General features: G+C 32.4%; 1 protein-coding gene across 2 annotated transcripts in view; it reads right to left on the bottom strand.

Moving 5' to 3' along the window:
* Window positions 1-438: 438 nt before the first annotated feature.
* The window catches only part of LOC124540424 (nose resistant to fluoxetine protein 6-like), a 63,873-nt gene continuing 36,464 nt past the window's right edge, over window positions 439-27,847 (bottom strand). For both annotated transcript variants that reach the window (XM_047117976.1, XM_047117986.1), the window contains exons 3-13: window positions 15,813-15,994; window positions 10,947-11,146; window positions 7,841-7,967; window positions 6,970-7,048; window positions 6,066-6,174; window positions 5,578-5,733; window positions 4,992-5,501; window positions 4,551-4,720; window positions 2,843-3,019; window positions 2,155-2,351; window positions 439-1,033 (exon numbers count right to left, since the gene is read on the bottom strand). In XM_047117976.1, coding sequence (XP_046973932.1) covers window positions 899-1,033; window positions 2,155-2,351; window positions 2,843-3,019; window positions 4,551-4,720; window positions 4,992-5,501; window positions 5,578-5,733; window positions 6,066-6,174; window positions 6,970-7,048; window positions 7,841-7,967; window positions 10,947-11,146; window positions 15,813-15,994 — 2,042 coding nt within the window. In that variant the 3' untranslated portion in view covers window positions 439-898. The remainder of the gene's footprint in view (window positions 1,034-2,154; window positions 2,352-2,842; window positions 3,020-4,550; window positions 4,721-4,991; window positions 5,502-5,577; window positions 5,734-6,065; window positions 6,175-6,969; window positions 7,049-7,840; window positions 7,968-10,946; window positions 11,147-15,812; window positions 15,995-27,847) is intronic.

Raw genomic sequence — 27,847 nt, 5'->3', positions numbered from 1 at the left:
AATTCATTAAACTTATTTAATGGTAACTCTTAGTTTCTTACATCTATGAACTATTTCGTTTATAAATATAATAATCATAATCATAAAATGAGTAAAGTTCTTGTAATGTATTTGAGAGTAAAATTAAGTATAATCGAATTTTGCCTAGAAAATAATATGAATTGTGTTTACTATCAATAAGTAATTTGCTTTCACGATATCGCGTGCTCAGAACCAATAAACACATATATTCGCAAAAGCAGGTACATTTATGGACCAAATCAATTTTACATTATCTGTTAAAGCGAATTATTTTAACGTAATTTTAGACAAATATAAAAAGTACTATGTTTAAAATATATATGTGTAATTATAATGTTCCGTGCTATACACAAACCAATGCTATTTTCATGAGAGTTGTTCAAATTTGGTACATTTTGTATCATGTAATTATATAATATAAATACTATTCCATAAAAAATTAAAAAAGAGTTTTTATTTTTATGACTAAATATAATACAATAAATGTAACTACTTATTTATTTATATTATCTGTGGCGAAAAATGGTAACTCAATATGACTCACATTATTATCTTAAACTTAAGTATTTAATGGTACGCAAAACATTGTTCGCGGTGTTTAAATAACTACTATAACTAAATAAAGCTCTTACGGAGAGACAACGTTATATCGTCGGGGAACTACTATGCTGTGGAATTCCCTGGAGCTACATAGTTCAGAGTCGAACGATGCTCATCCTCTTCACACATATTAATAAACATAAAAACGATGAGAATCTTAAACAGTATACCGTCTCTGTCATACTAATGGTAATTTAACAAGAAAGACAAAGACAAAGATTGTTGTTTAGGTCCAGCGTTTTATGTTTAATAATGATGCAGTTTAATTTGTATGTGATTAATCGACGGTTTTTTTACTTCTGTCTCCAGCGCTGATGATTTTCAGTAGGCGGACAGCTGGTGCTTCGAATGCTAGTGATATAGCAAAGGAAGCCAGAAAAGCCATTACCGCGTAACCGGCGTATATTGTTAGCTGAAAATTAATAAGTCGGTTTTAATTAAGAATATTAATTTCGAATGTGTATTTTTAATTTTGACTGGGACAAAGGCATGCGTGTGCTTGATTTTTTAACGTATTATGTGTCTAGTAAAATTATGTATAAAAACAACAACAACAGCCTGTAAATTCCCACTGCTGGGCTAAAGGCCTCCTCTTCCTTTGAGGAGAAGGTTTGGAACATATTTCACCTCGCTGTTCCAATGCGGGTTTGTGGAATACACATGAATCAGCGGTGCTTGCCTGGGTTTGAAACCGCAATCATCGGTTAAGATGCACGCGTTTTAACCACTGGGCTATATAATTCATAAAACAATCGAAGATTTCGATACTACTTATCACACTGACCTGCTACATATTAATCAATTACATAAAATGAAAATGTATATTGATCGATTGAATTTACGTATATGAAATAATATACAAATATTGTTCGTTTGCTATTCAAGGGATATGATACCAAAATACTTTAGCGTATTAAGTTGTACCCATAAACAATATCCGTTCGGAAATTCGTACGTAAAAAGTGAAACGCGGCGGCAATAGGATTTCTCGTGTTGAAGCTAAGAATAGATTTTGTGTTATTTATATATTCATTCAATGTATACGGGAGGTCGGAGAAAGGCCGATATTGCCAAATGAAATAGATTCGGATACTTATATATATGTATCGGGACAAAGGACTATTCAACATTATATTATAGCGTATTCTAGTATACAAATTGAATATAAAATATATTCGAAAATTGTGTTTGAATTTTATTTTATAAGCATCGAGCAGAACCGTTGTTAAATTGAAGATATTAAATGCTTTGTGCCATCTCGAATACGATTCACAACTTTCAAATGATGTGTCGAACCTTTAAAGTTATCTGAATTCAAATACAAAAAATAACAAACAAATTATATAAATAATGAGAACAATAGGGTTAGGATTCTTAATAAAAAAGTTTTTATATTATTGATTCCTGAAAAAATATATTTTTAATGTCAAAGTTGTTATTGCAACTTTGAAATAAAATTACAATAGTTATAAGTTTTATCAATGTCAATTATAGTGGGCTATTGTATAAGATACAAATTATAAATATACTCACAACCATAGAATTTTGTAGGTGCAAAGGGCCGTCGAGTAGGAAGGAGGTGTACATCATGATGGTGGGGTGCACGAGGTAGGCGCAGTACGTGAGCCGGCTCAGAGGCAACAGCCCTTGGTACGAGAGCGCCGAATTGATCAGTCCACCGTAACCGCAGCAACACGCAATGGATATCCAAGCTAAAGCCACTCCCCATCCTGATTTGTTGAAAAGAATCAATATAATAATTTTGAACAAAAATATAAAATGACAAAATAAAAATTATAAGTATACTTATATTATACACTAATTGTTTGCCGCGGCTTCGCTCGCGTTTTAAGGGTTCGTTTGTCATGTGTTAGGCAAAAAAAGTTTTGTCTATCCATGAACAGACAGAGTTACATTCACATTAATAATATTAGTATCGATTATTTACCATTAAAATATCCTACTAATATTATAAATGCAAATGTTTGTAAGGATGCATGTGTATATATCTGTTACTCTTTTACGAAAAAAATACTGAAGGGATTTGGATGAAATTTTACAATAATATAGGTTATACATCAGAATAACATACAATTATAATTATATTTTATGTAACATATTGTATGTAATTTGGTCGCAATATAACGCAATATGTCGCTATTAACTTATAAACAAACTTGTTATTATTAAATATAATATTAAAAATTTGATAATTTATTACCTGTGTGCCCAACGCTTACGTAAAACGCTGTGGGCCAAACTTCAAAGTACCCGTCAACCATGCCGAAGATCAAGGTAGTGATTATGACCATCGCTGTAGGCCAGCCCACAGCCACGAGCCAGTATGGAATTCGTACTTGACACTTAGTCCTATGAAGGTACCATCCTACCATCATCCCTGATAAAAAATATATTAATTTAAGAAAAGATACAGTTCTAAAATATCTCACTGCACAAATACGGCCACCTTTCCATTTAAGAAGTACATTGAGCTTTGAATGCATAGAGGTAGGTGTATATAGGTACATGTTTTGATTCCCTTTCACAGATAAATTATAATGACAAGTAAAATAAAAAAGTATAGGGTTTGAAATGAATTTCCGTGTCCGAAACATATATCGCTATATTTTAATACCTGTTGACTTCCTCGTAGGATATATTAATTTAAATAATTGTATTAACTAACATGATTTTGTATTTAAATGTTGAAAATGAGTAACTACTGAGTTTCTTGCCGGTTCTTCTCGGTAGAATCTACTTTCCGAACCGGTGGTAGCTTCACTTAATTGTTATTTGCATTTCAAAAGTGCATGTGAAAGGCCACTTGAATAAAGTTTATTTTGATTTTGATTTTTGATTTTGGTTAATTGAAGGTTTTTAGGAATTCGATTACATCATTTAGATTTGTTTATTGTTATTTGTTTCTTTAAATATATTTTTATAAACGATTTTATGAAGACAATTCTTGTGTTAGTTATTTGTGTCTTCTTATGTTAGTTTATGTTTAGAGAATGTTCGTAATATAACAAATAATAGTCTGATAATAAATTGTAAATAAGCGCGTAGTTATTATTAAGCCGAGAAATTTATAATTAATTATAAGAGATTAAGTAACGTAGTTCAAAAATCATATCCCTTACAGTTACAATATATCGTCAGCACCTCGCTGTCTCTGGGATAAATTATGTTACGTCCCTTGCTCTTAGAATTTCATGAGACTAATATAATAATATTAAAGTGTTCACCTCACTAATAGACGTCGTATATTGTTTGTATAGCTGTATGTACACAATGCTCTATCTTCTTCTTAAAATTATCAAAATACTAATGGAGGAAAGAGATAGAATAACTTACGTATAGTCACCCTCTTTGTGTTTAATAAGACCATCAAAGTATAAAATAACAGTATCGCTTAATTTTAATGCAAATTTAGAGGTATTTCAGTATTTTAATTGGGAACTTTAGGCAAACCTATGCCCATAGATCCGCCAGTTATTTTAACGACAATCATATTGTGTCAAAGAAGTATTTGCATTGATATGTTCAAGTTTGATGAGTGAGTGAGAAAGTGTTATTTTAGAAACAATCAATATAATAAATATTAGCGTTAATGAAATATTTAAACGTATCCATATTATAACCACCATGCTTGTTTTATAAAATTTAAATTATCACTTCATAAATTCTGAGGTCTTGGGTACAATTAGTGCTTTAAGAAAATAGTTTTTTCTGGCAAACAAGTTTCATTGAGCACCCGAATTTGACTGCGAGTTAAAATTTTGAATTTCAAATCGGACGCTACCATGCCTTGACAGGAAATTAAAGTTAGGAAGCAATGCTAATTATCAACATATTACATATTCACATCTGGTTTCCTGTTTAAAATATTATTTTTACAATATAATGTATAGGAGATTCTATAAACTTACCGACCAAATACGGTCCAATTCTTGACCAAGGTTTGTCATAAAGCGGATCGAACATTTCGAAGGGTTCCTGTATACGAGCTTTGTATTGGTGCCACACTGATACGTAGATAGTGGTTGCCCAGGAACTAACCATCACCAGGATCAGAGATACCATCGCGAACCTTATATGTCTGTAACAAAGTTTCAACGTCTCAGCACATACATTGTAACTTAAATGTTTTAATTTTAAATCAACTCGTGAATTCGCTAGCAGCGTTAATGTTTCATGCTTTAGAGCAAAAGGAAAGATTGTGAGAAATAATTCTGTTTTCTCGCCCACTTCCACCCCGCCTGTGCATATTTGTACTGTTTCTTTGTGATTATGTAACTAATATTAAATTCTTAAGAAAATAAAGGGCACTTTAAACTAATTTTAAGATTAGTGAATTTTCTCATACTCACTTTACAGATATTAATAATAGTATAATACCAATAACATAGAATTGGGTGTCGTTTGCCATATACCAGGACCACACCATACACATATCCTTTTGCGGAAACAAATTATTAATATAAAGCAAGTTGCGCCACCAGTAGAGGTCGCAATTGATGTGGTCGAATATGGCGGGTTCGAATACCGTGTGATCATGTGTGTACCGCAGTGCCAGTTCGTTCAGTCCAATGACAAACGCATACGCTGGAGTCAATCTTACGACTCGATAAAGAAACAGCACGAAAAACGATTTGGTCATTCTGAGAATCTCCTGTTTGGAATAGCCCTTAGACGTTGGTTGATCAAGTAAATCTTCGTAGAACGTTTCTTGGCTTATAACGGAGACCGATAATGCAGGATTCGTGTAGCCGTTTAGGTTCTTGTTTATATCCTTATCGGCGCTTTCTGGCTTTTTATTTAATTTTCTACTCGCTTTCTTATCTTCCGTCCTCAAAAATAGAACAGTTACGAGAAGCCCGCTGAAAGATTAAGAGTTTAGTAAAATATTCGCATTTAAAATATTATGTAATGTTATGATAACTGTATCGATAATACCTTATAAAGAAGAATGTGTCAACACAATACGAGGCATTGCCGACTGATTGATACAGAAAATTTCGTTCAGTCACAACTCTCATGGTTTTGTTATCAGCGATATAGAAAATGGTCAGATAGGTATGTACCATAATTACCCACAAAACTGACATAAATCTGAAAAAAAATTCAGGTATTATTTCAGCACAAGTAATTTAAGATTATAACTATTCGAAGAATAACTTCTAAACTTTTTGTAATCTGTGACATTAATATTGATTTTAATATTATAAAATTTATAGCCATTTACATCACGTAAATCTATTATTTTTCAATCATGTTTCCACATAAAATTATGCTTCAAGCTCGAGCTCAAAGAGAAATCCGTTGAAATTTATGCGATAAAATAGCTTATCATTAAATTTTTCATCGGATATTAAGTCAATATTTCAGATATATTATTTAAATTAAATATTTTTCAGGTTATATTAAAGTTTTTGATTTCCTACCTCATTCCATGCAGACACGTGAGAGCGCCATCGTTAGGCTTTTGGGTGCCAAGAATTGCTCTTCCGTTGGAGAGTATAGAAAATGAGAGGATGATCTCGGACCACATTCCTGTGAACAAAAACATCCCAATCAATGTCAATTTTAAACCATATAATGTTTTAAAACCACATAAGACTCATATCAGAAGATGCAACGTGATTCAGAGGAGTTTTTGTTTTTGGTATAGTCACAATATCAGCACAATTTCACCTGCTTCTATCTAGAATATTGATGTGACAAGTGTGAAATAAATGTTTTAGTTAAGATTGAAAGGGTAATTTTAGAAGGTTAATATATTTTTTTATAATTTTCGGCACCTGCTTTTACAATACGGAAACATTTGAATTGATGTCATTTTTGTCTCATTTGATACCCATTTACATTAATTTAAAACCAAAAAAATCGTAGGTAGATAAAGTTTTATTGAGATCGTAAATCCAGTATCCGTTCTCACCAAAGTCTTATGTATTCGTATAATGTAGGATAGTAAAATAATATTATTTTTATGTGTTTATTAAACACAACAGAGTCGAGATGGCCCAGTGGTAAGAACGCGTGCATCTTAACCGATGATTGCGGGTTCAAACCCAGGCAAGCACCGCTGATTCATGTGCTTAATTTGTCTTTATAATTCATCTCGTGCTCAGCACTGAAGGAAAACATCGTGAGGAAACCTGCATGTAACAAATTTCATAGAAATTCTGCCACACGTGTATTCCACCAACCCGAATTGGAACAGCGTGGTGGAATATGTTCCAAAACCTTCTCCTCAAAGGGAGAGGAGGCCTTTAGCCCAGCAGTGGGAATTTACAGGCTGTTGTTGTTGTTGTTGTTGTGTTTAAACAACTAGAATTTTTTACTTACCGCAAGTTTCTCGACGTATATCTTTATCTTTATTGTCTTCGTCTGATACTTTTTCACCATCGTTTGCATTATTATTTGACTGAAAAATATATTTTTGTAAGTTTTTGATCGTCGCTATAGTTAAAGGTACTTTATAAAATCATTATCCTATAAAAAACCTTATATAAAATGTATATTAGTATTGAATAAATTGGCATTGTTGGATTTTATTATTCGTTGTTGCAAATAAAAGATTAATTTCGAAACCAGCATTTGTAATTCCCGCTCGCTGAACTCGGGTTGAGCATTTGCAAAATTGTTTACGATTTAATTTAAAGCCAGCATCGGGAGCAACTACAACGGGATACCTCGTGTACTGGAGATACGTATTAAGCTCAGAGGGAATCTTAAGTAAATTTACTGGAATTTAGATCGAAAAATGTTTTTTCATGAAACCTGGAACACGAGCGAGAACAGCAGGTGTTTGGACAAAGTTGGCCGTATTTACAGTGGTTTTGTTTACCGAGCGACATTCGAGACTTGAAAATGTTACGTCTCCTGTGTTTGAACTTTAACTGGCCAACATATGTATTTGTATAAAGTATATAATAAATTATATTTAAACTAGTAGTTCGCGACTTCGCTCGTGTTTAAGGAAGTTGGTTATCATGAGGCAAAAAAGTAGTCCATGTCATTTCTTAGAGTTTAAGTTTTGCTTCCTACCAAATTTCATGAAATTCGGTTCAGCGGTTTGGTCGTGAAAGAACGACAGACAGACAGACAGAATTACTTTAACATTTATAGTACTAATATAGATTTAAATTAATATTAATTATATTAAGTTATTATGAGACTTGTTAAATTAAATTGAATATTGAAATGATGTACCAACAGTGGGCTTATGATTATTGTTGGCGAGTTCCAGGTCTTCTCGTTCCTTGAGGCGATAGCGGCGCTCGAGGTACCCTTCGTAGATTGAAGCAACGAACATCCATAGCAGAACAACTAGCATCGCAGCCCTGTTATGAATATACATAATAAATAAGTTCATGTTTATTTATAGCTATCGGAATACTGCTTTGCATAATTCCGGATTCTATCTTGCATTTATGTTGTTCTGTATCGGTTTTATAAATTGTTAAATAGATTTATCGTAAAATATTTGTTAATTTTCTCTAATACTTTTTGAAAAATAAATAATCGGTTATCGTTTTAAATGCGTCGCTGATTTAATACATCATAATTTTTGGCGACGGAAACATCGTTATATAACCAACACTCGCTGAAAGAAATCATTAGATTTCGTACATGTGATGGAAAATCTACTTATAAATAATAAGTAATATTACTATTTTATTTCAAATAGCTTGACAGACTGGCAACACGGTCACTTATACGCATTTGCTCTGTGAGAAATCATCTTCTACGTTTACATCCCATGTGCCTCTAAATACACTGGTTCACTCACCCTTCCAATCGAAACTCAATATCATAAAGTATTGTGTTTGGCGGTAGAATATGTAAGTTAGAACCCAGACAGACAGCTGGCACAAATCATAAAATTATTACATCATTTTCATAAATTAGAAAATCTTGTATTACGGATTATATCACATTAAATTCTGGACAGGCGACCGACACGACATTAATCATAATTAAATTGATAAAGCGCTGTAACATTTTGTTCAGCGGAATATAATTAATGTCGACGTGTGATTTATTAATTGAAACATTAAATACTATATTTCATTTCGATAAGTATATTATTGTTAAAAAGATTTTTTTATGGTATAGGTTGTCAAACGAGCATATGGGCCACCTGAGGTAAGTGGTTACCATCACCCATAGACGATGACGCTGTAAGAAATATTAACTATTCCTTACATCGTCACTGTTCCACCCACCTTGGGAACTAAGATGCTATGTCCCTTGTGCCTGTAGCTACACTGGCTCACTCAGCCTTCAAACCGGAACACAACAATACTCCGTACTACCGTTTAGCAGTAGAATATCTAATGAGTGTGTGGTACCTACGGCGGGCTGGCACAAAGCCTTACCACCAAGTAAGTAAGCTTACATAGTGTTGTGTTTTTGCATTTGTGAAAACATGTCATTTTAGTACGAGGTTAGAGAGGTATGGTAATTTCGTTGTTTTTTCGGAATAATAATAATTTATCTATTTTATATTGCATCATTAACAAGATGTATGTAGATAGATATAGATAACAGCGGCGACAGTGTAAAACTGTGTTGTAGTATTAACGCGACCAACGACGACATTGCTCTTTTAAAGGAATATACATCTGTACAATAGAATTAAGGATTAACAGATTACAACATTATAATATCATATGTATTTTAATTTGTATGCACTGTATCGATGTAATTTTTGTTTCATAAACTAAGTTGAACACATATCGTAATATTTTTGCTACGCATATATATCCTCAAAAAAGTGTAGAGTTTATGACTAAACTTATTTCCATTAATATCCGAGCTTCTCACGTAATGCGTGATCAGAGAAACGGATCATATTTTACAGGAAAACCCTTTTTTCCTTTCGATAATACCTCGATAATAACACTAGATACCTCGATATCACAATGTTATCTTATTTTCAGTCTCACTTCTATATACTGTACATATATACATATACTGTAAATATACGTGTATTCACTTTTGTTATAGCTATAAAGAAAAAGTGGAATTTTGAGTTGACCAGCCTAAATCCCCAGTAATTTATTTCTATATGTTTAACTTAACAGTAGTAAGTAACATGTCTTATATGTACAAGCAATTTATAAAACATATATATCGTTGCATGCTTTTACATAGTTAAGAACTACAATTCGATAGCGAAAGAATTTTATCAATATCACATAACATATATTACTATTATAGCGTATTTATTATTATTATTTGTCGTTACATATACATAGTCTTATATATCACCTTGAAAAATTTATTATGCATGCCAAAAAATGTACACACTTAAGATATACGTTATTTCAAATTCAGACATCCTAATAAAACCTTTTAATGCAGTGCCAAGGAGCCACCATACAACTGAGATTATAGTTTCATCAACAAATAATTCGCAGGCAGATAAGAACACTCAATATCAATGTCGGAATTTCTTTAGCGTACGTTTAAAATTAACAATATGATAGCGATGTTATCCGTGCATTAGAAGCATGAAACGGTTATTGTGTGAACAGAGCCTGAACAAAGCAATTTAAAATAACGAGCCCGTTGCAGACGATGCAACAAATAACTACTTGGCAGATTCTATCCGGATTACGTTCATATACTTGGTGAAACAAGGTGGCTTTAGTCTCGACAATGTTCTACGGAAAATGTAGAGCAACATTTCAAATTTTTTACCTCGTTTCACCTACATTTAGCACGGCTACGAAACTACTGGGCTATTTATATTTACGTTCGTCCATTGTTTCGAATTGTAACGTTCTTAATCTCCAAAGTAACGTACTACTTTTATGATACTATAATTACTTTGTTCGTCCGATAATCCACAAGAGCATTACCCTGAGAGGAAAGCAGGTAATCTATCTAACACGCGCAAAGCCGCGCCGTGATAACGGTGAAATTATATGTTGCTATCTATGTATATATATTCACATTATATGTATCTATATGTAGAAGTTGTTAACAGTGTTGGCAACGTGCCGTGTGGCATAATTCTACATTTTCAATAAATTTCTTTTTAACTTTATATAAAATTTTTATAAAATTCATTTCGTCTTGTAATGTACTTATTTTATTTCGTTCAAATGTTTGTGGTATCATTTTTGAATGTAATATTTTGTATAGAAATAAATTGAAGCTTTTTTTAAGAACGAAGTTTCCTAGACTGGTGACAAACTTTTTCTTATAAGTGTATAATTATAAAAAGTATATTTTTCTAGCAAACTCAAATAATTATTTATCAAAAAAAATTCTTATGTGATACAAAATAACTGATTAATTTAAAAACTCACCCAAGAATGTGAAATTTAGGATCATATAGTACGTCATAGGAGCCTGGCACGGGGCGGACGTAGAGAGTGGTGAAAGAGGCGTCGATGCCAACGGCGGCGGCGCGGGCGGCGATCAGCTCTTCAGACGCGTCTAATAGAGTTTTCAACGCATCCTTGCTACATGAAGCTGGCACGCACTGACCGACCAGCATCGGCCTTGTCTACGAAAAAGTATTATATTAATTTAATATATCTAGTAACGTAAAGTAAAGTAAAGTAACAGCCTGTAGATTGGCATCCCACTGCTGAGATAAGGCCTCCTCTTCCATTAAGGAGAGGGTTTGGATATTCCACCACGCTGTTCCAATGCGGGTTGGTGGAATGCACATGTGGCAGAATTTCCATGAAATTAGACATATGCAGGTTTCCTCACGATGATTTCCTTCACCGCCGAGCACGAGATGAATTATAAACACAAATTATGCACATATGTATTTAATATATCTATAATTTATTTATTAATTCCTATATTAAAATAGGAGGTATGATTCATTTGATAGTTAATGGTCTCATTTTTGCGTAGGTATAGCACTGAAAAAGATAAAACTATTATTTACAGAGTAAAACTTAATCGCGTATCGCCATTTTCGATCTAACCAGTGTTGCAATTATATAGCAATTTATACCCGGTTATAACTGTTAGCAGCACTATCAGATATTTGTCGCGGATTGATATCAAATCAAAACAAATCAAAGAAATATAAATCAGTACAGTGGACATCGGTCCGGTAGCATAATACTCTATAACACTGATTTACCGACAACAACATTTATCAACCCGCAATAAATAAATGACTACAGTTCTTGAATTTGAGTGTATCAATCAATCTTTTAATCAGAGTACATAAATACAAATAATAAGTCTATTATCTATATATTTTATGATAACTTTTTGATTCGCAAAAATATTAGTAAAGCGTAAAATTTCTAAAACATTTTAGATCAGCTAGTATGCAATGTGACATGTGCACATTTGATAAGTAACTAAGTAATGTCGCAAATTCCGTTTTTGGAAGCTATTATCCGATTTAACAGCGCGCCACCCATTCTACGTGGAATTTATTATTCCAGATTTGGATGGAGGAACCCAAGCGTTAACAAAAACAGTTCAAGCCAACTAAATAGAATGAATGGCTTAAGAATACTATAAGACTGCGAAACGAACATATAAACATTACTTTTTATTATGTTCTAATTGTAAATGTGCGTCAAATTATATATGACATGGAATATAAAGGATAATGCTATGCAATCTAAAACGTGAGAATTACGTCAATTTTTTTTCTTACTAATTTATATGTTAAAACATTCATTTCATTCATTCATTCAACACTAGTAACAGCCAATAGGCAGACAAGTACATTAATACAATTATATGTAATTGTTTTGGTAACTCACAAATAGCCATTTGTTCACCGTTATATTGCCTTGGTGGTAAGGTAAGGCGTGAAAGCCTGTCTGCCACCTGCTACATATATATCCTAAGGCTGTACAGAAATACTTGATATTAATTATGTTCCAATTTGATGTGTGAGTGAGATAGTGAGATTGATGGAACATAGATGATGTAAGGAATGGTGACTATTACAAAGCCAATTTTATGATCGATTGTGATTACCAAAATTAGACAATTTTAGAAAGCAAAAATCAAGGTTGTTTGGGAATCACAAACAGACACGTATTATATGGATCATTACCGTTCATTCGTGTATAATATCACATTGTAATTTAATAATATGCAAATGAAATTATCATACCTCTATTTATTGATTATATCGCCCGTAATGAATGACGGAAATGATTCGCTGTGCGAAATAACACTCAGTATGTTGTTTATGAAACACAAACACATAATATTGACAGTAAATTTTAAATAAACAAGTATATTGCTACCCGCTAATGCAAACCATTATATTATCGGTTTAAGTCATAACTTTATGTATTGTCATAATTGGGTTATATAAATTGACACTGTTATTGTTCTCGTAATGTTCCAAATAAAGGATATATCAGGTGGTTCAAAAGAAATAGCTGTTATGTCCCAGTCAACGTAAGACGCAAATCTTTAATGTAGAGTGCGAATTCAAATTTAAGTGCAACGTTTTTATAATAATTTGTCTCATACTAATTGACGAAGAAAACAAAATATCAAAGTTACCTTTATATGTAGCAAAAAACTTTTAATACATTTATATTATTGGATTACTTGATAGAATAAGAATTTATCCAAACCATTAAGCATCGAAGTTCAGCATATGCCATTGCATTTTATTTTAAATTATGAAAAAAAAGCAAAAAGTAATATTTCATCTTACGTCCTTCAAGTCAGTCATGTTCATTATTCGATTAGTATACAACAACAACTTAAACGAACTTATAATTGATGCCTTGTCGATGCCTCGTTTGGGTACCACCCGCTTATATTAGGTTCCGGCCTAAAGGGTGAGTGACCTAGTGTAAACTACAATGGCTAAGAGTAACATGCTATGATTAAAAGTTTTAAAAATTTTACGTCAATAATGTCTATGGGAAGGGGTGAACACCTATCACCAGGAGGAACATCTGTCAAGCCTATAAATGTCATAAAAATATCGAATGTCATGTATGAAATTAACTTCCAATTATTACGCTTCATTATTTGAACTAGGTACTAATTTTAAATAGATAATATTTAAAATAAAATTTCAACGTGACATCTTACAAAAAAAATATCATTAGTGGCTAATGTCATAACGTCACGCCCTTAACCAGAGTGGAAAAATCGTTATGTGCCCTACATAAAGCAAAATGGGGTAAATGGCTGACCCTAATGGAGTAATTAGTCTCAGAATTCTTCTATAAGTTCCACAAACATAATAAGTGGCTTGTGTGTATCATTTAATATTGGACAGGGAAATATTAGCAGAGGGAATTCGTGTCAATTTATAGCGAGCACGTGTAGGGGTGAACTTTTAATACACAAGTTCTGAGGTGATTCGTCCTATCTGCGACAATAGCGTTGGTGAACATTATCACGCGATTAGATGTTTTTCATTTGTTTTCTATTCTTTAAAAATTTTAATGTATCTGTGATTTAAGATGTTTTGAATCTGTACTAATATTATAAACAGAAATATCTTGAAATTACGATTGGTGTTTTGTGGCTTATACGTCGTAATTATAACTTACGATTATATGTATCGTTTCATATTTTCATATAAAAGTAAAGGCCTTATAACCATAAGAATAAAGTCGTAAGTTTTTATTTTTTACAAAGTTTAACTGACATTTGAATTTTTATTTCAATCAAGGCCTTATTATACTTTTTACATAAAATTTGTGCTGTGTACCGAAATTAATCACAAACTGTATTTGGTCGCTGAGCAATGCAAAGATGAAAGTTAAAAATCGTCGTATACGACTTTATGCACGGGAGGTGTCGATCTGCCTCTCCTCCCCGACCAAATATTTGAACCGAATTTGATAAAATTTAGTAAGAGGCTTGCTAGCAAGCTTGTAATCCTAGGAAAAATAAGCGCTACTTTTTATGCATAACAACGATAAATCACGACTGGTACTAGTATTTTAAATATTAAACATAATATTATCATTATTAAGAAATAATTTTACTTCTGAATTTATCACAATAAAACAAGAATATACATAGTAACATTCGCCTTTGTAATGTTAGGAGTTTTATGTGCACATTTAGTTCTGTATATACGAATACTTAAGCCTAACACTGTCGACCGCGTCGTTTAGATGAAATCGGAACGGGTAAAGCGGATGTGTTCCAACAGGAACTGCTAAGTGCGTAGTCGGGTCTGGTAACGTATTATTGTAACGCTGACTCTATTGTGACAAGTTTCATTAAGATACGTTAAAGGATACTTCATATATCAAAACAAACAGTTTAAGTGATTCATTTCATTCATCATTCAGTAATTTATTTTCATTTCTTTAAAATTTACAAATTTCGATCGTAAATAATTTTACATAATTGATTTTTTTTTATGGAATAGGTAGGCGGACGAGCATATGGGCCACCTGATGGTAAGTGGTCACCATCACCCATAGACAATGACGCTGTAAGAAATATTAACTATTCCTTACATCGCCAATGCGCCACCAACCTTGGGAACTAAGACGCTATGTCCCTTGTGCCTGTGGTTACACCGGCTCACTCGCCCTTCAAAACCGGAACACAACAATACTGCCTACTATAGTTTAGCGGTAAAATATCTGATGAATGAGTGGTACCTACTCAGGCAGGCTTGCACAAAGCCCTACCACCATGTGAATATCTTGTGATAATAATTTCAGTTTGCTATATATATATATATATATATATATATATATATATATATATATATATAATAAAAATGTTTTACAAATCTTGTATGAACAAAAATACCCTTATACTTAATATGTAAATATATCATAACGCTTTTCTACTTGACTAGTTATCTGCCAGGCTTCTTTTTTTTAGCCTTTGTACTTAGGCTTTCTTGAGGTTTAAATTTACTTAATATCAAATATAATTATAAAATGGTTCAGTAGTCAATAACAGACAGGCATATAGACAGTTACTATCGTATTTATAATATTCGTATAGATTGAAACGCACACAGTGAAAAATCAAAAGAATTAATAACATTAAATGCTTAAATATATACAATAAATATGAACTAAAACTAGTTACTGTATAAATCTTAACCACGTTTAATGGTGGCAAGAATGCTAGCAGCATTTCCCCGTTGAATCGCAATTCCGATCCTCGGGGCAAAAAACGAACCAGCCCTCCTGTAAACTAATACTTATTTATATTACTAAATTTATAATATTTACCTGTGGTACATGGTCTCCGTCAACAGTAAGATTGATCTTCGCCACGTAGAACGTAGTCGGGAAGGGCGGCGTCTGCGCATAGTATTGCTTGAGCTGCAGATCACGGCACGCATTCTGCGATCCCAACCAGTACTCGTTTCCGAACAGAATGTTAGGAGTGTATTGACCTGATGCATCGTAAACTGAAAGTATAGAAAATACTCAATAATTTCAATTAGCATTCATGTATTAATAATCGAAAAGGGCGGTTTCAGGTCAACGTTAATTATCATAGTAATTATTTTTGTGGAGTTCATAAACGACGTAAACGACGTTAATAAACTAGCTATTAAAATTAGCTTAATCTTTATTTGACAGTTCTATTCAGTGTTTTGAATTTTACGTGTCTACGAATTTACGAATATATTTTTTTTGTTTTGTTATTCGTGAATCACAATGGCTCGAAAGTATTTAGTATAACTCCAGCGTCATTCAAATGTATAGATCGCGTAATTTATATCTTCTTTTCCTGATGTTGAAATGTTAAATTTTATAAAAATGAATTGTTAGTCTTGGTACAAGGAAATGAAAACCTGTGACGTGTGATGTTTTTCCACCCACCCGGATTAGAACGGCGTGGTGGAATATGTTCCAAACCTTCTCCTCAAAGGGAGAGGATGCCGTATGCCAGCAATGGGAAATTTAGACGCTGTTGTTGTTTTTATTTTTAACATAATGACGTGTGTTTAATTAAATTAAAAATGTATTTGATCAGATGTAACAAAACATAAAACCATATGTTTTGATATTTTTTAAGATAAATTACAAACGTATTTTACGATGCTCCAATAAAACGCGATTGCTACTGAAATGGTATATTTAGATGTTTTTTCCTAAACCAATATTTTTTTTATAATAACTTGATATTTTTCCGTAAAACGATGTCATCTTATGTTAATATCTTTCAAATTTCAAAGAACAAGTTCCGTTCTTTGTAAACTTCGATCAGATGGAGTGGTTTGAATATTTCATTAATGGCTTCTAAGGGCTCAAAGTATGTAACTTTGTGAGTCGCGAGTCATGAAGGTTATATATTGTCCTACTTTGATGTTGTAAACCATATTTGTATTATTTAAAGGTAAAATAGATTTTCTACCGCTAAGCAAAAGTACGCAGTATTGTTGTATTTCGGTTTGAATGGTGCGTGAGCCAGTGTAACTACAGGCACAAGACATAGCATCTTAGTTCCCAAGGTTGGTGGCGCATTGACGATGTAATAGTTAATATTTCTTACAGCGTCATTGTCTATGGGTGATGGTGACCACTTACCATCAGGTGGCCCATATGCTCGCCCGTCAACCTATTCCATAAAAAAATTCATTAATAATGATTATTGATTTTAAGTTACAAAATTGCCGTTACAATAAATGGATTCTTGATAGATTATATCGTTTCATTCGCAACGCCAATAATCTAATGTAAGTAATTTCTCCGACTGTCTTTGGAATTTCTATTTTCTACGTTGTAGCGTTTGTACTAGTTCGTCTGAGATATCTTAAAAATATATACATATGTTGAATTAACAACAAATAGCCCATAAACAAATAACTCAATAGATTTTTCTTAAATAATAGAACTTTTTGTAATATTTGCACATTCTTCCTTCACTTCCTTCGGTCACAACACAACACTTAGAAATTTCATCCGATATATTTTCGAAACGCTGTAAGTACAACATTTTACTCACAAATCGCCGATTTCAATTACATTAGAAATGACGAATATCCATAGAAAAAAATTCCAACATTCATCCCCTATTCGAACGATGAATTTTGAAAATTCCTTTCTTACTTCTCACCTACATTGCAGTAGGAATCTCTTTGAAAATTAAGGCCCTTTCAGGCTGTGTAAGTCAGTCATTTTAACATTTTACTAAATTGATTTAGAAAAAAATTATATTTCTTATTAATATTTACGTAACACAAAAAAAAATTGCAAAGAAATGAAAAATTATTAGTAAATTTTCGACTTTTTAGTTATATACAGTCTTCGTGTATAAAAGGCTTAATTACTTGTCTTAAAATAAAATCCTAAGATCTTAAAGAAAGCTGGACAATAACGCAAGAGTATTCATGTGAATTAATTGTTTTAATTCATGTCCGGCACAGAGATAAAGTTAAAAGTCGTAGAGGTACCAAAAGGTGTCAGAAGATATTCTAACATACCATCTTATATGGCAAAGGCGATGATGAGGAGTATCATCTTTATGAACATTTTAATTTATAACAATTCTTATATTTTCATTTATTTACTGTAATGGTTCGTAATGATGCAATAGTCAAACAAACGTAGCGAGACGAGAATCGCACTCGAAACATTAATTTCAGCTAATTTAAAACTTGGGTTCATACCCTTATATATTTCTTAGACCATTTATTAAAACAGTGAATTATGGTTTGCGTAAAGTAAGGGTCCATTAACTTTGGGTACAAAATCAATAAACATTTGTAGCGGTCAGGATTCGGTCAATATTTGCCGTAAAATATATATTATATTGTTTTACTTTTGGTTAAAAGCGAATGCAATGTGAACACATTGTAGTAGTAGTAAAGTGTAAGCCTGTAAATTTCCCACTGCTGGGATAAGGCCTCCTCTTCCATTAAGAATAGGGTTTGGAACATATTCACACCTGTTCCAATGTGGGTTGGTGGAATGCACATGTGGCAGAATTTCGATGAAATTAGACACATGCAGGTTTCCTCACGATGTTTTCCTTCACCGCCGAGCACGAGATGAATTAGAAACACAAATTAAGCACATATACATATATAGTGGTGCTTGCCTGGGTTTAAACTCGCAATCAATTAAGATGCACGCGTTCTAACCACTGGGCAATCTCAGCTCGAATATTTTGACGTAACGCTAATTTTATAACTTTCTTTTGGATAGCTGCGCTTCATCGAGTAATAATCATCCAGGATTTTTCAGTTAACTAACAAATCTAGCAAATTTGCAATTATACCAATAAGTTACCTTTCACATAACACGAATAGTAAAATAATTTCTTGTATCCGTAGTAACGCGCAGCCAGGTGGCTAATTCGCTTCTCTGGCAGATTTATTTCAAAAACTTACACTTCGCTGAAAAATGGGCGAAAATTTTCTGAGCGCATCGATAAAAGATTATTCGGTTTATTTAATTTTCCAGTCAAACTAATTTGTTTGGAAGTTAGCGAATGAAAATACTTATGATTAAAAATAATTCTTCAGTCCTAATCATCATATCATAGTATAAAACAAAGTCGCTTTTTGCTGTCTGAGCACGTGTATGCTTAGATGTTTAAAATTACGTTACGGATTTTGATGCGGTTTCGATAGATAAAGTGATTTAGGGGAGAGGTTTTTGTATATAATACATGGACAATATAGTAAAGTAATACTGATAATTTTGGGCGTTTCTAATAAAGTGTATGTATGTATATTTTAGGATGGTCACGAGTTTAAACAACGATATTCTTCGATATTAATTTATTAGATACTATTTTCACATTCATTTTATTTACTAATCCGTGTTTTACAATACATCCAGTATTTTATATCTAAATTTAGCCTCTCATTCTCATTATTTCCTAATTAATAAAAAAATATCACGAAACATTGCCGCCGCATTCGATTTCTTGCCATTCTCTTTCTTACCGGCCAGTATCACACAATCGGCCAGCATTAATAGTGAAAAATTAAAATATTACATTACAACATATTCTAAAAAAAGTCAATCGACGTATTATTAACTAAATTATTCTAATAAATTATAGTTTTACAATGTGTAAAAAAAAATAACTCTAACATATATTTAGTATCAGTATTACCGGTGCGAAACCAGAGCGCTGGGACGCTGCGTTTTAATTAAATAATAAATCTGCGTGTGCACTTGACCAAAGATAAGCATTATATCTCGAGCTAAATATTACATACCGTAACATGTTACTACAATACATTCTTGGTATTCTGCACATCGCACCCAAAGAAGCAAACGTTTCTACACGAACGTGTAACACAAAATGTTTTGTTAATAAAAGCAGTCTTAATGGCACGTATCATGTATTACGTTTAAATTTTATTCTTAAAAGGGAAAATATTTCATATACAAATATAACGTAAGTGATATATTGACCCCATTTATCATGTTGTTACCGAACTCAATTGACAGGTAAATATATTTTCTTCGATCAAACTCTTACATATCGTAAAGGAATATAAAGTTACAAAAAAAATATAATCAAACCTTATTGGTTAGGCTGTAAAAATTCAGATCTTTAGTCCTAGTTCGACATCCAACGAAAGGCCAAAAAAAATCTGATTGTACAAATCGTTTACTGTCACTCTTTCTACAAATAAGTGTTTTGATCACGTGGATCTAGTTTGTTTGTGTACCACTGGCTGTGAGGGATCAGAAATGTGCAGAGACTAAGCAATTAAGCCTTATGGACTCAATTTTCTGCACGATAGGTTAGGTTAATTATAAAAATGGCTATACTTTTAAGAGATACAAGAAATAACAAATATATTAATGAAATTGACTTAATAACTGTACATGCTAATTGTAGTGACCTTAATGAAATATATGCCACGGGATTAATGATGGAATCAACGCAATAATGACAGGATAGGATGTCCTCTTATCAGTAATGACATATTAGACTTCACAACCGGAACTCAAGGCGGATTAACGGATGAGGAAGACGGTTATTTTAATTACTTGAAGAATGACTAAAAATAGTTTGAAAATCACAAAATTACTAATAAAAATCCTATATATTTCAAAACCAAATGAATAATTTTGTTTCTATTAAAAATCTAATTCATATATATGTAATCCTTGCTAGTTGCACATAACATATGAATATATAAAAAACATCAAACAACAACAGCCTGTAAATTCCCACTGCTGGGCTAAAGGCCTCCTCTCCCTTCGAGGAGAAGGTTTGGAACATATTCCACCACGCTGTTCCAATGCGGGTTGGTGGAATACACATGTGGCAGAATTTCTATGAAATTTGTCACATGCAGGTTTCCTCACGATGTTTTCCTTCACCGCTGAGCACGAGATGAATTATAAAGACAAATTAAGCACATGAATCAGCGGTGCTTGCCTAAGTTTGAACCCGCAATCACCGGTTAAGATGCACACGTTCTAACCACTGGGCCATCTCGACTCTTCGACCCTTCGACTCATGAATATATAAACTATAAAATATTTAGTTCACTAAGTTACATGTTACGTTATAAGACTGCATTTATTTAATGAGCTCGAGTAGCACTAGTTTTTTAAACAAGAAAATGTTTCAAAGTATATTAAAACATTAGTTACAGGCATTGTTAATTAAGGAGAAGTCGGAATCGTAAGAGCACCTTTTATTAATTTTACCCATACAGAGTGTCGCATCAACGGTTTTAATAAAATTTCCCGGCATCTTTAATATTTCACGGAGATTCATGAGGAAGTAAATGGCACGCGACATTATGAGACTAACATGAAAGCAAAATGAATTTAGAATTATTATTAAAAAAGATGTCATCTAAAAGTATTACGTTTGTCTATGGTCTGAATGTATGGAATTATAAAATTATTTAAATTTAGAATTGTTATTAAAAATTATATCATTTAAAAGTATCACGATTGTCTATGGTTTAAATGTGTTGAATTATAAAATAATACGAATGTAGAATTATTATTAAAAAAGATATCACCTAAAAGTATTACGATTGTTTATAGTTTGTCTATGGAAATATAAATTAGATTATTGACGACACACTCATTGCAGTTCTTAAAACTGACTATGTCAAATACTTAAAAAAGATACATATACTATTAGTAACAAATAATTACAATAGCATTTGATTGTCTTGTCAGTTGAGTGATTCTGGGTTCAAATCCGTCTCGTGCCAATAACTTGTTAGGTGTTTCTAGAACTCAAGCTAAGTAGTATTAGTAGTAGCTCATCATTAAACTATTTAATTATCCATCTCGAGGATTTATTATCAAATTCATTAGAATATTATTTTTAAAGTTTCAAATCTTTACGTTAAATGTTACTTAAAAACGTGAGTCTAAAAATAAATCTAAGTATATAATAGTCCGTATGAAAGGCAAAAAATCCCCCATTATGTTCAAAGTACATTTCAAAAAGTCGTAGTTACCGCGCGTTCAGTCATTATAAACCTTTGAGGTTGACTTATAAATATGAAAACATCACTTTAATTATTTTTGGTTGTATTTACATGATAAAAGTTTCGCCTGGGTCAGGTTTTAGTTACTACTATAGTATTATATTAATAAATCCCATGTACAATATAAACAATTGAATTGTTTAACAAATAAAGAAATCGAGATACTAATTAACGAATCAAAGTGTGAATAAAAGCTGTTAATATGAAAAGGAGAAAATATTTTTTATGATAACAGAAACCTTGTTAAATTATGGACGTATATTAACTTCTATGACAATTGAAATACGCGTCTTTTTACACCATAATATGCCTGCATATCATGTAAATCTTCCTCTTGAATTACCATATTAAAATCTGTATGCACATCTTATTTTAAAGATATTTTTATTTCGTAGTTTTTCCTATTTCATAACAGCGATTTTCTAGAAAAATCGGTTTTCTTAGAAATAAACGCCCGGATATAGGCTCGGGTTCCATCATAGGACACTAAATACTGTAAATTGCACATTTACAACAGCATTGTATAATAAATCTGTTTATTTAAAAAAAGCAACTATGCGAGTTTCTTGCCGTTTCTTCTCGCTAGAAGCTGCATTCCGAAACGGTGGTAGTATTTAATTGTTGACGATTCAAAAACGCTTCTTTGTGAAGTTTACTTGAATAAATTGATTTGATTTGATTTGATTCTAATTTGAATATTGACAATACGGACGAATTGAAGAAATGACTCTATATAAAAAAACATGAATAACAAAAGTTTTCGGGTAAAATCTTTCTTTAAAATCAATGTAACAAATCGTTTAAAGTTATCAACGATACCGAAAGTTTACTTAAAAAATGTTAAGCGTACATGAGTTGAATTTGTTTCTATATTAAAATTGTATGACCAATAAAACATATTTTTCGACCACTCAATGTTATAATAAAATTTCTACATTCATCATTTATGTGATACAACTAAGATCGCAGCACATATTTTATACACCCTTATCAATGTCCCGCGGCCTAAGTGATGGCGGTAGACTCGGCTTGGATTTGAGAGTCATACCTTCGACTATATTTCCTTTATGAGCCAAAAGGTCATGTCACTATTTCAAACTCAATTAATGAAAAAAGTAATACTTTTAGCCCCATATCGAGTAACTGTAATTTGATTGAATCACTTACCTGTAACTACCCAATAGGTTGTTTATAATAATTTAATAAAGTACATGAATCAAGGCTTCGTACGGGAAAAATTTAACATTTTTTTCATTTTACATATGACTATGCATCTAGTCTACAGTATCCCTGAACAACAACAATAACAGCCTGTAAATTCGCACTGCTGGGCTAAAGGTCTCCTCTCCCTTTAAGGAGAAGGTTTGGAACATATTCCACCACGCTGTTCCAATGCGGGTTGGTGGAATACACGTGTGGCAGAATTTCTATGAAATTTGTCACATGCAGGTTTCCTCACGATGTTTTCCTTCACCGCTGAGCACGAGATGAGTTATAAAGACAAATTAAGCACATGAATCAGCGGTGCTTGCCTGGGTTTGAACCCGCAATGTTCGGTTAAGATGCACGCGTTCTAACCGCTGGGCTATCTCGACTCAGTATCCCTGAAATAAATTATTATTCGGGACACGCTTTCTGAACGCAACCGTAAATGTTAAACGTCACCGATTATACGAATTTTGCGGATATGTACATATTGTCGACTAAAAATCATTATTTTTTAACAATATATAATTCGATCGGGTCTGTCTTAAACTTGCACGAAATTATTAAAATAGAGAGTTTAAATAAATGACAAAAATTAAAACTTAAAATTCAATAGTCCAATTGTCCTGTACCTGATACCTGATATAAGACCTTTCTTACATTGCTTATACGAAAACTTTCGAGCTATGATAGAACCCACTAGCGCAAAGCCAGTTACACTCATAATTCAAAGCGAGATTTAGTTTACATCACCACTAAAAGCTGTTAAGTCGTTTAACAACTAATGTTTATTGCAAGTAATAAATTAGTGTTATTTCGTTATAGCCTCATGCAGAATGTTCTCTGCCGTGTCGGAATGTCACGCGCAGTCACGGCCGGCCGTTGGCACAAATCGCGGTCAACCAATTTGGAATATTATCGAAATAAAGGCTAATGTTATATCTGAAAAAAGTAAATTATTGTTTATGTCTTAGAAATGACATCGTTATACAAAAAGGACATCTGATATTCACTTATAACCTAGTGCTCAAGTTTATGCAATTGAGAAAATAATGTTACCTATATTGGTGAACACTGACACTGGCAGTGCAATTAGTTTTATTATTTTTTAGTGCATTTTTGTTTGTTTAAAAATATTGTTCTGTTTGAAGTCGGTTTTTCTTTTTGGCAAAATTTTTATTTATTAATTGTTTATGGTTGTTATTTTGAAAGCTGTATAGAATGTCTCCAAAGAAATTACAAAACATTTTACACTGTTGTAATGAATATGCTATATTATATGTACAAATAAAATGTAACACTGTACTCGAGTTTATATATCAAGTTCTATAAAACTGAGTGCTATTCGGGTGTCAATAGCTCTTGGCAGTGTTGTAGTCGAATAAATAGACCGAACATTCGTTCGCTGAGTAGAAGTGTTGTCTGTGTCGGTATTTGTCGTAAAAGAATTCCAATATTAGTGACATTTAAACAGGTTGTGTTTGAAAATCGTTATGTAAGAGGAGATCGATTATTATGTACATGTTCGTAAAACACTGTAAAAAGTAACACTAAATGACCCACTTCTGGGTTATAGTCTTCTTTTCTTTTGAGTAGAAAGCTTGGAGTTTTTCATTCATTCGTCATCCATTATCATTCGGTTTCTTTACGAATTAAATTCGCGCCAAAAATGAACTAAAAACGCAATAAGTTAAGTACATCAAAAATCAAAAGAGCTAGTCTGGAGCGGGTTTTCATTCAGGCATTCGTTGTTTTATAAAGGTTCAAATATATCATTAGTCAGTAGCACCACTCGGTGGCCGTATCTGTTCTAGTTAGAATGAATGTTTGAGCGTCTAACAAGTCTCGTTCACGGCTCGTGGCGATCCGCCTCCTGTCGGCTTTTTGGAAAAACACAAAAGCGTTCTTTGTCCACATTGGAGCAACGTCGGGTGACGCTCGTGAACCTGCAATCTCCATCAAATCTTTTATTTTCTGTGACGTGATGACGACAGATGACAAATGACTGCGCTAGTACGTGACTAACTTGCTTATTTCCCAAAGGTCTTTAGGAAAATAATTCGAAGTGATCTGTTCGAAATAAAGTTTAATTTTTCATTACAAAAAACAGTTACTACATTGTTTCACCACTGATTCCGATTCCTACACTGCGTAACCGTTTAATTACAACGCAAGTCTGCTTATCCTTTGGCAATAGCTGTAAATATTCTGACATAATGATACTAGTTTATTATTGCGGGTTCTATATAAAGAATAAAAGTACTTTTAAAATATCAATAATATTGTTCTAAGCGAATTTACACCATGACAGCGAACATTTTAAATCATTGTCGAAATCGTCGCTAACTCTTGAATTTAAACTCATACTTTTCTAAAGTAGATATTTCAAAATCACAATATTTCGCAATTTTTTCATAAAACCTAAAAATTTATGAATATAAAGTCTCTCCCCTGGGAAACGAGGGATGATAGTCAGATCTGTTGGATTTTACCTTTGATATAATAAATTTATTAAGCTCGGGTCATGGAAAGTTGGAAAACCCGAGAGGATATGCTTAGTAAAGAACCTCTTGTGTATTCCATGATAATAGATCTAAAGCCGGCTATCCTTTTCATCGCTAATGAAATTGATTTAAGAAATTACTCTGTTATACGTTGTATGTTTTTGTATTTCGCTTTTTATTATGTTTCAATCGATACCAATCGCCGTTGAATTTAAGTACATTCTGTTAGAAAAAAGCGTTTTTATTTACGTTGCTTTTTATCTCTTTGCTTTTTTCGATAATATTTAACATTCCCAACTGACATCTCGATTACATTTGAAACGTTTGATTTTGAATAAAGTTTTCAACTAATCCAACAAAAGTATAATCTGTATAATCAATTAAATAATCATCCAATGCATGAAACATAAGCATTAATTACATTAAGTTTCTCTGTAGAATAGATTAATAGACAATTAACAGAACAAACACAACACACGAATGGAATCGAACGATTAGTTCGTAAATAACAACTCAATATATATATATAATAAAATTGGAGTGTCCATTTGTAATATTTAAGTAACCGCTTATTACTAAATGCATAATTATGTATACACGGTTGACGGTACAAATACCAAAATGGTTTTTATTTAAATTTTCGTCTGTCTCTCTGTTTATTCCGGCCAATCTCTGGAACGGCTTGACCGATTTTGTTGGGACTTTCACTAGCAGCTGATGTAATAAGGATTAACTTAGGCTACATAAATATTTTTTTGGCAAATTTAAATGCGCACGAAGTCGCCGGCACAACTAGCCATTCATAAGTAAACACGTTTGTATATGTGTATCAACAATACATAGAATTATACTATGATATTAGTATAATTGTCTAGTAAAATTATAGTAATTGCTAATGTTACATGGTGGTAGGGCTTTGTCCAAGCCCGTCTGGGTAGGTACCACCCACTATTTTAGTTATTCTACCGCCAAATTACAGTAATCAGTATTGTTGTGTTCCGGTTTAAAGGGTGAGTGAGCCATTGTAACTACAGGCACAAGAGTCATAACATCTAAGTTCCCAAGGTTGGTGGCACATTGACGATGTAAGGAATAGTTATATTTCTTACAGCTTCATTGTCTATGGCTGATGGTGACCACTAATCATCAGGTGACCTATATGCTCGTCCGCCAACGTATACCATAAAAAAAGTAAATGGAACGACGAGTATAAAGTAAATGATATATTACTTTATTTACTTTATAAATTATCGCGAATGTTTTGTCGTTAGATTTCGATTGTAACTTAAAAGTTTTAAAAGGTTAAGTAATAATTTCTCTTGTCCCGTTCCGTTCTTCTCGGAAAAGCGAGTGATAAATGATGTCATTTAGAAAGTTATCGGAAATTGAATTTTAATGTTCGTGAGATAAATTGTGACTTTATTTTATTTTTCAATCGAAAATAGTCAATAAAACTTCAAAAAGTTACAAACTACAGTCACTTGCCTAAGGTCTACATCAAGACTCATCTAAAAAAGGTTACTTCATTCATTTACACTACATTTTTGATATTTCGTTTTGGGGCAGTTTAAAGTTTAATACATTACGTAAATAAAAATAAGTTAAAAACTAATAAATGAAAAAAATTAATGCTAAAATTTTATGTCATGTTACATTCGTTGCTATTCGCTTCTCAATACCTTCAAACAAAACAATCTTTTAGTATCATGTAAAACATAAAAGAGAAACAATGCCTCGACTTGCTCTTTTATTTTTTACATGATGCAAAATAAAAAAAAATGTATTCGGAAGAATCTTAGCATCTCTCTAAAAGATTACTATGCATTTAAGATAATGGGATTGTATTAGAAAATAATTGAAGTAAAAAAATTAAATCTGTTCAAAATATGCCCGTTTAAGGCTATGGCTATGATTGAGAGCAACGACAAAGTGATTACATACAAAGTGTAATATACAATCCAGTGATTTTCGAACGCGGTTTCAATCAGCAAGCATAAGGTAGCAACTTCCAACACAATGAAAAAGTATACGAGTTATTTCTTAGCCTTTTTCGATGTATTTTCAAGAAAATTATCAAAAATTAAAATAGGTGATACTTATGTTGTTATTATAAAAA

This window comes from Vanessa cardui, chromosome 2 (genome assembly GCF_905220365.1).
Source record: "Vanessa cardui chromosome 2, ilVanCard2.1, whole genome shotgun sequence".
Taxonomy (NCBI): domain Eukaryota; kingdom Metazoa; phylum Arthropoda; class Insecta; order Lepidoptera; family Nymphalidae; genus Vanessa; species Vanessa cardui.
The sequence above is the reverse complement of the archived record's forward strand: the minus strand, read 5'-3'. Positions and strand labels throughout refer to the sequence as shown.